Genomic DNA, 13,710 nt, shown 5'->3' on the forward strand with positions numbered 1-13,710 from the left:
TCACAGTCCACCGGTTTAAGACTAATGACTAACTAGGATGTTGCTGTGGTTGCCAATTTGGTATGGCTCCCGCCGTGACTGCTCAGTTGGCCTCTAGTGTCTTGTGTGTGTGGTTGCCTCGGGTCTTGGGCTTCTCCGGGGATCCACCTTTCTAGTCAGCTTGTACTCTGCTGGGCTGGTGGATCACGTACCACAGGGTGTGTGATCTCTGTTGAGCTTTCACTTTCTGTACAGGACTTCTCCCCGTTCCGTGTGCTCTGGCCCAGGCTGTTAGATCGTGCAGTGGCGACCCCACCGGGTGTGTGGTTTCTGTCGAGTCTCCGCCTCCCTGGCCGCACGTCTCCCCCCTCTGTGCACACTGTGCTGGGCTGGGGTGTGTCTTCTGCACCCCTCGTATATCAGCTGGGCCTTCAAGACCTTGCTCAGCACCGCCTCGCCCAGGAAGTCTACCAGGTTTCTGCTAGGCACAGACGACCGGTCTCTCTGGGTGCCTTTGTAGCACTGTGTAGATCTTTCTCGGGTCTTGTTCACCTTTGTATCCCCCCGGTATAAACCGCGTCTAGTGCCCGACTGCAGCCTGCTCTCCGGCAGGTTCAAGTGGACCTGGGAACTCTCCTACCACACTATTCCCAACCAGAAATTCGTTAGGCTTTTTTCCAAACTGGTGGTCGCAGAGATGGTATCTGCCTCCCAGTAACAGGAAGTTTACCGGGACCGGAGTCCAGGGTGTGGTGGAGTGACAGTCGGCCCGCCCATACTTCCTAGCCCTCCCAAAACTGGTCGGGACGCCCCACACCCCCAGCCCTGCCAGAGAACCGCGGAGGGAGTGGGAGAGGAGGTCGGCCCACAGGGTCCGGAAAGCCCCGCGCCAGGCCAAGCAAATGGGCTCAGTGATGGCCGCGCAGGGCGGAGCTGCCCGCACCTGGGAAAATGGAGGCAGCACCGTGGCAGTGAGTGGCCTGGTGGTGCAGGCGGGAGCCGCGTGGGCATCCACCCCCCGAACAGAGCTGTGCCAGGGATCACTCACAGTGCTGTGCCAGGTCGGGCGCTCGCTCTGTCTCTGGTTTGTTGCCTTCCGTGTTCTCGGCGCTGCCGCCTCGGGCTGTTCAGTCGCGGCGCCGCTCGGGCGCTCCCAGGAATCTTCTTTAATGCCGGCCTGAAACCTCGAATCCTGAATAGGGCAGCTGGCCGCCTTCAGTGCGGCCCCAGCCTCCGGGATCCTGGCTGCATCCACAGCAGCCCTGGCGCCGTGTTCCCTGTTTCAAGACTCACTTTTGCAGCTAAGAATCAGTTCTTTTCCTGCTCCACACTTCAAAGCTGTTGCCTGTAAATGAGGCAGCCTCTCCTGCCGGGGGCAAAGTGGCGTTGAGCCCCCACGACCGGCCAGCAGCAGCAGTCCTCCCTTAAGAAATGGCCAGAGGAAGGTCCACAAGTTTCCCGGCTGCCTGAGGCCCAGTGGCCACCTTTTCCACCTCAGCTACTCCGCGCCAGCCGCCGCAGCCGCCGCCATCTTGAAACTCTCTAGATTCTTGTTCAAAGTGTGGTCTCTGGACCAGCAGTGTTGGCATCACCTGGGATCTTACTAGAAATGCAGGGTGTCAGGCCTCACCCTACTTCTACTGAATCAGAATTGATATTTTAACAAGCTCTTATCCTAGAATACTTTTGTATTGAAGGGATTAGAGAGATAGTGAATTTTAAGCCATTCACAACCATTGTCCCTGCCAGACAATTAACAGTTGGTGTGTGTGTGTGTGTGTGTGTGTGTGTGTATTCACACAAATATGGGAAACCTTATACACATACTAAATCATTATGAGAAAGAACACTTGTTGGAGCCTATAACAATAACATTTTTGATCTTTCTAGAGATACCCTAATAGATAGAGGTTATAAATGGCAGCTTTTGACTAATAAACTCTTTTATATGCAAACAGCAAATAAGACAAGTGAAAAGGGACAACACCAGGAGCCTGCCACCAGCAATGACATCTTCTGGCTCCAGGTGGCTCTTTCACGAGGGTCTTTTTTCCTGCCTCTGGTGGGGCCTGATAGACTTTCCCATTATGTGGCACCAGTGTTTATCATTTTATTAATTAAAGTCCTATACATAAAGCAGGAGCAGCATTGTGGCTAGGCCTGGCGCTATTATTTCTTTCATGGCCCTTTCCTCTTCCAGAGGTAATTACCGCAATTTTATGTCTAGAATATGTCCCGTGTTTGCCATGCATACCTCGTGGCAGCTTCAGAGCAATCTTTTGAGCCCGTAAAAAAAGAATACCATAATGGAGTTTAGCCTGAAGTGGGACAAAAAAGATTCAATGGTATCAAATAATGTCCATTCTGCATGCAAAACCCACAAATGTAGGAGATGCTATGAGAGGAAGATACTATCTTTTTTGAAATTTCTGAAAGGCTGCATGAATTCCAGTAATAGAGACAAAATCATGGGTGGTTGCTGTAGTGGGTATTTCACTTCAATAGAAGGAAAAATGTTTTAACAGACAGAGATGGGCAAAGATGAGCTTGCTTGGGGGGGGGTACCCCCGGGTATTCCCCACACTGGGGGTTATCCAGCAAAGACTGAAAACCAGGATTGGAATTGTTATCAGGGACATCTAAGCAAGCTCTGGATGGGGGTTAAGGCTCCCCTTCAATCTAAGATGCCAAAAGGTTGTGATTTTAGATGTGAACTCATAATTTTACACATTCCCTGGTTTCAATGTGGTATCTTACTAACTTTAGCTGAGAGTATTGACTCACTGCAAAATCCAGTGTATTTGTTCATCATCTTCTAATTCACCTGGAAAAATAAATACCAGCTCTCTAGCTATAAATAGCCTAATGAAAAATCAACTCAGCACAGCAAGAAGCTAGCCAGATGCAGATTTTTGATAACAAGCACATAAAATGTGATGCTGGCAAATACTTGCAATTATGAAGGCTTAAGAAATGCTGGATTCCTGGTCATGCAGAAGACTTAAAAGACTGGGATCCTTCCTGAAAATACCACCTCCTGCCTCTTTATTTCTGAGGGATCACATTGAAGCCAGGGTACACCCAGCCATGGTATACCCAGGGATATGCATAGGTCCTCCTTGTAAAATCATGGCAAGAAAACATGGAGGTTCTATATGAAAATAATAACGCTCCCCCTGGTTGGTGAGGTTATAAAGTTACAAGTATTTTTTTTCCTTCTTTGATCTTTTCTTTCTCTTCCAAAATTTTTTTTTTTTTTTTTTTTTTTTTTTGTCTTTTTCGTGACCGGTACTCAGCCAGTGAGCGCACCGGCCATTCCTATATAGGATCCGAACCCGCAGCGGGAGCATCGCTGTGCTCCCAGTGCTGCACTCTCCAGAGTGCGCCACGGGGTTGGCCCCTCTTCCAAATTTTTTACAATGAATATCTATAATGTTTGATAACTAGAACAAAAACAATGAATTAAATTTAGGGGTATGCAGCTATTAAAAGCATGCTTATGAAGAATAATATCGATATAGGAAAATATTAAGTAAAGAAAGACTACACAAAATGCTTAGATGGTATCATGACAAATTTGTACAAACCCTTTTTCTATAGCTTTGCTCAAATCTGTATCTGTCTGGGAGGAAATGCACCACCATGGTAACAGGGGTTATCTTTGGGGGGCAGGATTGTAGGCAATTTCAGTTTTCTTGATACTTTACTATATTTTCCTAATGTTCTACATTGAACGTAGAATACTTTCATAATCAGAAAAAACAATAAATGTTATATGAAGAAAGGCAGCGAGGGAAGATTCTGATGTTGGAAAGCAGGAAGAGATAGTGCCAACCTTTTCCCTCCTTCAGGGAGATGAAGTTCTGTTGCCTGAACTGTGGGCTTTGTGAGGGTGACAAAGGCAAAGGTAGGAACTTCTGAGGAATGAGGTGACATAGAGCTGTGGACAGAGCATGAGCTTTGGAATCAGAAAGAGTGGTCTGTTTTTTATTTATTACAGAACGTCTCAGAGTCTCATTGTCTTCATCTGTGCAATGGGACCAGTAATACTCTCCTAAGAAAATTACTGTGAGGCTTAGGTAAGATTATATGAGCCCAGTGCCCAGCTTAACAAACACATTTGATAAATGTTATTTCCTTTCTTCTGTGTTGGAAAGAGCAGGCAGGGAACACCATGTTAGAGGTAAACACAATACAGCAGGGTGAAGGATGCTGTATTAAAATTTTCAGTCCAGTTTTTATCTTCCAGTTTCCCTAGATAATTATCTTTCCAGTCTTGTGGGAAGAAAAAGATGACATTTTCTTCTGAGTTACATGTAAAGATGTGATCTTAGGCATACAGCCTCCTCAGTGCCTCAGTTTCTCTGTGTGTGATGAAGATGACATTGAAGAAAGCTGTGTAATCCATTTGTTGGGAAACAGGATCAACTCTATGCAATGAACACCTACACCTTCAAGGACAGCCATTAAAAAGAGAACGGATCCCAGGCACATGAGTGTTTGGAGGGGCCCAGAACCCCCCGGGGGAGTATTTATTCCCTGAGAGCTGGGGAGAGTCTGTGCTCCCAGTACGGTGCTCCCCTGTATATAGGCCACGTGAATATGTTACAGTGATCACCAGTGGAGGATCTGTGATTAACATACGGCTTTTGAATGGGACCCAAGTCTGTGCCAAGTGCCAAGAAGGATTTTATTCACACCCCTGAGCCTCGACAGTAATTCTTCATATGCCTCAGTTCCATCACGTAATGGGAGAGGTATTAATTTTGAATGGCTCAAAGGTATTAAATTAATTATGTCCGACTGCAATTACAATGGCTGTTGATTACTTTAGCCCATTAGCATGTATCCTGGCAGAGTCAACCACGTCACAAGTGGTGACAGGATGCTGGGCTCCAGGGGCCTCCTAGCTCTCAGTGCTGAGGTAAGAATTATTTTGGCTTAGAAATCTCAGTAGGGCCTCATTTGTGGGATCCTTGAGACTCAATGAGTCTTCTTGTGAGCTCTTACCCTGGACAAGGGTTACGCTTATAGTTGAGGGGCTGTGAAATAAATTAATTAGTTATTGATTAAGTGGGTTTATTGGGTGAGTCCTCCTGGTGCCAGTGCTAGGCATTGTGTAAAATAATGCTCCCAACCTGCCCACATGTTGCTCATTGATTGAGAGGAGAAATAAGAACACACGCAATGTCCCAATTCATGTAGCAGCAACTTCCTCCACCTGATCAAAGCAGGAAGAGAGATGATAATAATTTCTGCCATTCCTAAAGTATTGTGGAGATTACAAAGAGTTTTCACATTTTCATCTGATCCTGGTAACAACCTCACACAGAAGGAAAACAGGTCTTTTAATCCCCAATTAGGGGAAGTGACTTGCCTGAGGTCATCTGGCTCATAAGTGGGACAGAGCTGGGATTTAAAGTTAGGTGACCTAAGTCAAGTCCTGGGACCTTAGGGAGTTTACAGACCTGGTTTGAATCGTGGCTCTGCCCTTACCAGCAGGGTGACCTTGGGCAAGTCACTTAAGCTCTCTAAGCCTCAGTTTCTGCACTGGGAAGTGGAGATAGCAATTGCTGGCAAGTTTGTTTTGAAGGTGAAGTGTGGAACAGCGCCAGCTTTTTACTAGGGGATCAATATTCTAAAAGCATGTCATTAGTTGGCTTTACAGATACTAAGGGTCACCTCCCCCAGGTTAAGGGAAGATTTCTTTTTCCTAGGGTGTTTGAGGGCTCTGATCAAGAATTTTAGCTTGCTTTTTAATGTAATGCAGCTGAATGGTTCACAAGTGACCTGAAGACCAGAACCTTACCTACTGAAAGTAAGTTTTCTTAATTTTCCTGTTAAATGAATACCCCAATAAGCTTCCAGGTTCCTGTGGTCTGTCTCCCAGCACGTCAGCCACATGGCAGGCTTGCGATGAGTGCTTGCTGGTTCACCTCTTGGCTGCGACCCTTTGTGCCCCTCCCTCACTCGTCCCTCCTGCTGGGTGTCTGCTGCCCCTCAAAGCCAGTCCACTTCCATGCTGCCGTGCCCAGGTCCTCAGCTGTAGAACGGGGAAGGGTTCAGGCACTCATGGGAAACAGCGGGGAGGTGGCAGGGCTCTGTAATCTTTGATGTGTGGGGATTCTTATTGCAGTGATGGTATTGCAGGTGTGTGGGAGGGTTGTCATTAGGGACTGAAAGTGGGGCCCCAGATCTCTTCTTACTCATGCAGTGAGTCTCTGCAAAAAGCCATTTGAAAAATGCCTTGAAAATCACTCCAGCCTCCTCTCCCTTCCCCTCCAGTGCAAAGTGGCCATGTTTAGGCCCCAGTTAAAGGCTTTCTGAGATTATTGTTTCCATCACAGGGGCTGTTAGCTGCTACCAGAGTTGAAGGCCCTCCTGGGGTTTTGGATGCAGCATCAGGGTCGGGGTGACTCATGGGGTGGGAGGGGGCAGCCATAGTTGAAGCTGATTCAGGGGCGACTGAGGTAGGGCAGGTACTCTCCAAAATGCACCACCTCGGGGCCTAATCATGACCAGGGGGGACAGAGTGAGATCACAAAGGTGGGGAGGCCTTGGAGCTGCAGGAAAAGGCAGTGAGAGCTGGAGTTCTTCCTCTGGGCTTCTTCAATTGGGGGCACATACACCTCTCAGATCTTCCTGGGGGCACCTGAAGCCACAGGATAAACAGGGTATCTTCCTGGAGCATTAGCTTCTTAAAATTAAGCAATGAGTTGTGTTTTTCTATCCAAACAAACAGGCATGCTAGGGAACGAAATAAAGAATTGGCATTTATTTTAAAGTTAGAAAAAGAGGTTTGCAAAAGAAAAGTCGGGCTTGTGATGTTTGGCTTTGGGCTGTTTCACCAGACTCCCTGCCTGCTCTGGTTCCTTCAGTGCCGGCTTCCTCTCCTTTCTTGGGGCGGTTGCCTCATTTACAACTGTCCCATCCACAGGAGCTCTGGGGAAAGCAGAGATGTGCATCTGTCCTTTTTTTTTTTTTTTTTTGGTGGCTGGTCATTACAGGGATCCAAACCTGTGACCTTGGTGTTCTAAGGCTGCACTCTGACCACCCAAGCTAACCGGCCAGCCTGTGATTCCGTCGTAAGGACACTCCTGTGCTGCTGCCAGCCATATGTGACAGCAGGCTCCTTCCTGAGCCTTGGTCTCCCCATTTGTAGAAGGGTGACAATATCATCTCCCCTCTGGGGGCAGGGTGCCCAGGGTGCCTCTTGGGGCCATATAGAGGTCAGGGGCTATTGTTCTCTTTAGGTGTCTGCTGCTGGGGTAGGGTGGTGGTGAGGAGGGGAGGGCCGTGGGGCAAAGGAACTTTTGCTGGATTAGAGGAGGGCACTTCCCATGCCCATGCCAGGTGGGGAGAGGAGCCGGGGGGATGGTGGAGAGGGGTGACAGGGGCTCATCTGCTGCTGGTAGAGCATTAGCTTCCACAGACCCCAGCCATTGAGTTGGGCAACACACCCTGGACTCACTATTGCCAAGCTCCCTGGGCAGAACTGAGGCCAAATTGTCCAGATTAAGGCTCCTTAGATAGGGCTGGCCGCAGCCTTGATCTTGGAATTATCACAAAAGTCAGATAATAATAGTGACAGCAGCAATAGAGTAGCAGAAATCACATGTGCCATTTATTAAGTAACTATTTATGTCTAGGTCCAGGCTGGGCACCTTTTATACCTAGTCTCACTTGTTTCTCCTGACAGTCCTGCAGAGGATTCTGGAGAAGAGGGAGGCAATTTGCTCAAGGTCTCCTGGCTAGAAAGTAGTGGGATTCCATCAAGGTCTAAGTGATTCCAAGTTCCTGCTCTTCCCACTATTCCACACTGCCTCAGGGATGCTCCTTTTGCCCTGGCCCCACATGGCTAGCTGGATTCCTCTGGGCACAGGAGATGGCATGGCTATTGGGCCTTGGGGCAGGACAGAAGCAGCTACCTGGGGCAACCACACTGCTCTGACTTGTTTCAGATGTTAGCATCACCTTGCGAGAGCCAGAAGGGCCCCATGCTGCCTGTTGGGCCCAACGTTATGTCCTCCTGGGCAGAGAGTGGACAACCCAGATGGATGTCATATATCTAGACTAGGGTCCTGACCCTGGTCCCCAGTGTAGGAAGAGGAGTGTGCAGAGAACAGCAAATCTGATGACAATCCCTGCAAGACTAGCTGGATTTGCTCTGGATTTAGGCAAGCACTGAAGCCTAGAGATGGGCTTCCTTCCTCCTGAGACCAGAAGCATCCCATCACCGCAAAGATGTCAAAGCGTCCGATGGGATGGAGCTGTCTCTCCATGGGAGCTCTACCTGCTGGGTGTCCTGATCCCCAAATACCTGACTACAGGCACTTAGGCTTAGTGGGAGGGAAGCTAGAGACGATCTGCTCTAGCTTGGCACTGGTCCCCAACTATTTACAAAGAGGGTTTCTACAACCACCACAGAGTGTGCAGCATCACTTGGCCACACAAGCGTGGAAGCTGGTCTCAGTGGGCCCTTGTAGGGGCCACCAGTCAGCCATGACACGGGGGCAGAATGGGTGAGTAGGGAGAGGGAAAGTGGGAAGGGCATAGCTTTCTTCTCCCTAGATGGACACATTCTAGATGGATCCAGGAAATGACAACCTAATTTAGGACCGAGCCCATAAGGCCTCTTGGAATAGCTTCTCTTTCCTGATTTGCTAACAGTATTTAGACCAAGTAGGGCTATGAACGGGGTGCACACGGTGAACAAGCACCATTTGAATCCTGTAGGTGTCCCCTGTGCTGCTCAGGAATTAGACTCAGTGACTAGTCCCAACCTGAGGAGAGACTAAGTGGACAACTAGTCAGTCACAAAATGGGGCGGTATTCCCCTCCTGCCTCCAGTGGTGGACTGGTGGTGGTGGTGGGGCTCTGAGTTAGCGGACAGCGATGCTAGCCCTGACCTAGTGCTTTTGAGGCTCACATCAACTCCCCCTGAGCTGAGAAGGTACCTTCTGTCCCCAGCAGAGTGAGAGCAAGAGTGTGAAGCTCAGAGTCATAAGGTCTGGGTTTGGTATTGATTTGTATTTACCAGCTGGGGGTCTTTGGGTATATTTCTTTCCTGTCTGGCCAAGATGGGCTTCTCCCATCCCCTGGGCAGCCCTGCCTGCACCCCTACCCTGGGAAGCCCCTGACATGTAGGATCTGCTGAATCAGATCCTGAGCTGCTCATTCCTGCTCGTGTCCCTTGGCTCCTACCTTGCTGAGGGTTTGGAGGTGGCTAAAAAAGGAAGAGCCCGTCTGCTTTGGTTTTTCCCTCTACCTCAAGCCATCTTATGATAAAGATTGCTTTTATCCTCCTTTTCTTGCCTTTTCATGGGAGATCAACAAACTTTAAAAACACAGCAATCAGAAAAGTTCCTCTCTTCTTCCCATCTTGAAAGTCCTATTTGTCTGCCCACGGGAGGAAGCCAGGCAGGAGTGAATCAGCCCGATCAGCTCAGCCGTGCCTCTCACTGTATTTTGTTTCAGAGTCACACTGAGAGGCTGGAGGGGAAGGATGGGCCTGTTTCCGGCAGTGATCACCAGCACCCTGAAAAGTCCTACCAAATCAACCAGAGAACAATTTGCTGGGAAGTTCCCTGGCCTCTTGCCTCTGGGGCCCTGCCTGCCAGAGGGCTTTGAGCAGGGCTAATGGATAGATGGCAGAGGATATTTCAGATGCCAGTATCTTCCCCCACGTTGCCACTCTGAGCCACATTTTAATGATATGAGTGGGGATCTCCTTCCCTCCAGGCCAGCCAGCCCATGCAGACATGGAGAAGTCCTGCTGTTTGCCTTTGGCCCTGATCTCAGCAGCCCCCAGCAGCTAATCAAAGTCGACTCTTTTTACCACTAGGCTGACGTCAGGGGTGGAAAGATCCAGGCTGTGTCCCAGGATCCGTGTGTGTGTGTGTGTGTGTGTGTGTGCGCGCGTGCGCGCGCGCGCTGCGCGCGCGCCCGGGTCCCTTGTGTTCCTGCAGCTCAGAAATAAAACTGCTTCCATGTTTTGGAGGGAGAAAGAAAATGAGGGAAGCCCAGTTTTTTTTTCCTTTTTTCTTCTCAGGCCTTGTTCTGGCCTGAGAACATGGTTTAAATTATTCTAGTCACAGGCAGGCTATTCAAATAAAATAGAATTTCAAACCACGTGGGGCTTGTTGAGACATTCAGGCTTCTAGGATGTGTGAAAGGCAGGGGGAAGGGTGGAGACGGGCCCTGCCACTCTCCCGTCCTCTTTATTACCAGCAGCTGCAATGCTAGACACATCCGAGTGTGTCTCAAAGCCAAGGCAGACTTGAGCAGGTCTGACAGCAAGCGAGCACATGAAAGCCACTGCAAGCCTCCCCTCCCCGGTGGCAACTTTAATTATTTGAACTGGAGCTCAGCAAAATAAAAATAAAAATAAAATCAGAATATATTGTAAGTGGCTCCCGGTTTCCTGCAGAGAATAGCTTGTGGAGGGGAGGGGGAACAAAAAACCCACAATGCTCTCTCTTGTTTGTGTCTGGGCTAGGCAGAAGTCTTTAAATATTCATGCCCCCACGTGCAACTGTGCAGAGAGAGAGGAGGCAGAGCCTGCAGCCACAGCCGGCCAGCAAGAGCCTGCAGAGGTGGCTGCAGGTGACTGGAGGAAGGAAGTGGGAGCTGGTGAGCTTCTAGAATGTGCTGGAAGTTGGGTTGGCACAAAGGCATGCCCTAGCTATGTCTCTTTCGTTGGTGGGCTTCTGACCTGACCCCATATGCTCTCCCAACCCCTTCTGTCTCCTCTGCCTTGGTCCCCACTCCATCATTTCTAACACCTTCTCTGAATCCTCTTTCTAAAAGGCAAGTTACACCACCCTATTTGAGGGTGCAGTTTTTGGAAGAAAATCCTCTGTATGGGCTCAGAATGAATTTTGGTCACAGTTGGCAAGCACACTTATGGCCAGTAACTCTCAAGTTTCAGTGTGCATGCAGATCACCAAGGGTGGGGTTTGCAAATGCAGAGTCCCAGGCCCCACTTAGTGATGTCACTCAGGAGGTCCAGGGTGGTGCCCAGAAATATGCATTTTTTATTACATTTTCTAGGTGACTGCAATTAGAGAAACATAGACCTACTAGTTAGCTTATTTCTAGATTTCGAACAAAATTCATTGAAGTCAACATCAGCTTTCCTACAGGGATCCACTGATTAGTATGGGGTTTCTAGAGGGAGGATTGTGAGACATTCTGCAAGTACTTTAACTCCCTTGGGACCAGGACTGGTCTGGGTTGAGAGAGGATGCTCGGTTGTAGGCAGCAGCCCTGGAGCTCAGCTCTGGCAGCCGCCAGTCCCTGTGGGCTTGATGCTCATCAGGGATCTTCAGCCATGGCTGTCTAGTGTCCACCTTCCTGCACTTGGGCTCCACCACCAACAGAGGCCCCTTGAGGGTTGATGGGGTTTGAAGTTAACCTCATACAGTCTCTCATAGCAATGCAACATCCTGCCACCAGAGTTCAGCCAAGCTGGGAGAAGATCAACTTCCTGCCTTTCTGTATGTAGGATTCAAGTAAAATTAATGGTGGAGCATAAAACCTGGAAATGCATATTTCTATTTTGGTTATTTATTTTTCTGATGAGAACATTTCTCTCAACATTGGGAATTCAAAGACCCATCAGCATTAGATGAATGGTCTGAAGACCTGAATGTGAAATAATGTGAATGTGGATATTTATAAATATAAGTAATGTGAACATGGAATGGACTCACTACTTGCCCTTCATTACACCTGCTGAGCCAGGTTCTGGAAAAGGGCAGGAAATAGCAGAAATAGCCCAGAGCAAATTTGACTGGAGGAAAAATAAAACAGGACAGTAAAACAAAGCACCTGTTTAAGTTATTGATCAACTCAAAGGTTAGTAGAGAAATGATGAAGTATTAGAAAAATACCATTTTTGTCTTGACATTTCTTTTTCTGGAATTAGGCTCATATTAAATCCAGTAAAGAGTAAATTTATTTTTATTTTTATTCTGTTGCTGAAATTCGGGAGAAGAGTAAATTTAAAGACCAAATGCTTTTAAGGGTCCTCCCGTCCTCTCAGGTGGCCCAACCATCTGTCCTCATTTACATTTTCTCTTAAGAAGGCTTCCTTTCTGGGTACCTGCTCTGAGGCACCTGAGAACTATCACCAATGACTGTGTAATTCCACCATCTATATCAGCATGGTTTCTTAAATACAATTTAATTTAATGTATCTCTTTGTGCTCAGACTTCTTCCAAAAGAGGACTTAAAGTGGCTCACAGAAATATATAGATTCTAGTAAGATAACATAAACTAGAAGGCAAGAAAGATGGGACAGGTGTTATCAGATCAAACCAGGAGTGAGGCTGCTACAAACCACGTATCATGAGTCCTATTTGCTTACCAACGGGGGCCTCGGTTTAATTGAACCATTCCTCTGATTTAAAAAAAATCACTTATAAGTGGAGGGCTTGAATCCACCTGTGTCCCTTAGCAGGGGAAATCTCATTTTCTGTACCTCTGCTGGCCAAAGCTTCACCTCTCTGAAATTTCTACCAGCCAAAGGAAGGGAAGCGAATCTGAACTTGAAATGAAAAAAAAAAAAAAAAAAAAAATTGCTCAGAAGGTGCATAGCTATTTATGAATCTAAGCCAGGTAGGGATTTCTGTTATGAGTTCCTAGAAAGAAAGGACGGGCCAAATCTAAGCTATGCCTTGGTGTGGAAGCCATGGGCAGGTGCAAAGAAGCACAGGCCTGGCCTGCTTTCTGAGGGCTTAGAGTTGGATTTTTGGCTAGAATCCTCTTCCTCTTCCCCAATTCTCCTTCCATATGTTTATATAGGTGCCAGGCACTGCTGGCTATTGCAGTACATTCTTTGTGCCAGATGCTGTTCTAAGCTCTGTACATATATCAACCTATTTAATTCCCACCTCTTTGGGGTGGGCACTATTACTGTCTCTATTTTCCAGGTAAAGAAACTGAGGCCCTGAGAGGTTATCTAACTTCCTAAACAACTGTACCACTAATCAGTGGTAAACCTGGCTTGGACTCAGGTAGTTGATTCCAGAATCCATGAGCTTAATTACTGTGCCAAGTTGGGGTCTTAAGCATATTTCTTGGCCCCTAGAGAATATGATCTTATTATGCCAAGGAACATGGAGCCAGTCCCTCTGTCCTCACACTGAAGACATAATAGCTTCAGGAATCATTTGTGTAAGTGGCTTTGGAGGTACTTCACTGAATGTCATTGATGCCTTAGTGAAATTTATGTAAATCAAATTTTTGAGGCTTTATAATATCTGAAAGGTATTACAAGAGCTTGTTATTTTTAAAAAGGGATTCCGTAGTAAATCCCTGTTACTATCCCCTATTATGCCTTGGGAAATTTTTTTCTGGGTTTGTTTAAATAAAGGTCCTACTGCAGGTAGTTGAATGAGGCTGAATATGGGTGTTTAAGTAGTGACTCTGTAGATGGGACTTTACCACGTTAGTGGATGTCCTGTGCCTAAAGATGACAAAAACGGCCCCCTTGATCTCCCCCAGGAGAACACCCAGCCCACCACCTTGGCTACTTTATCGGTTTGGGTTCATCTGGAAGTGACCAGGGGTCAGAGGGTGGGAAGTCAGAACTAGAGGAGCACTGAGACTTGCCTCGCATGGAGAGTTCTTCATCGGCGCGGGGAACATAGTGCTGGTCACTGCAGCACTTTCAGAGGTGGGGACATTGGTGGTGCTGAGCAGCAAGGCGTGGCCTGGGGGAGAGA

The 13,710-nt window shown here is 47.7% G+C and overlaps 1 protein-coding gene across 1 annotated transcript in view; it reads right to left on the reverse strand.

The window, feature by feature from the left end:
- The window catches only part of ALK (ALK receptor tyrosine kinase), a 731,313-nt gene that overhangs the window by 111,982 nt on the left and 605,621 nt on the right, over positions 1–13,710 (reverse strand). The window contains exon 8 of the mRNA XM_063078008.1: positions 13,598–13,698. Coding sequence (XP_062934078.1) covers positions 13,598–13,698 — 101 coding nt within the window. The remainder of the gene's footprint in view (positions 1–13,597; positions 13,699–13,710) is intronic.

Source organism: Cynocephalus volans, chromosome 14 (assembly GCF_027409185.1).
Source record: "Cynocephalus volans isolate mCynVol1 chromosome 14, mCynVol1.pri, whole genome shotgun sequence".
NCBI classification, from domain to species: domain Eukaryota; kingdom Metazoa; phylum Chordata; class Mammalia; order Dermoptera; family Cynocephalidae; genus Cynocephalus; species Cynocephalus volans.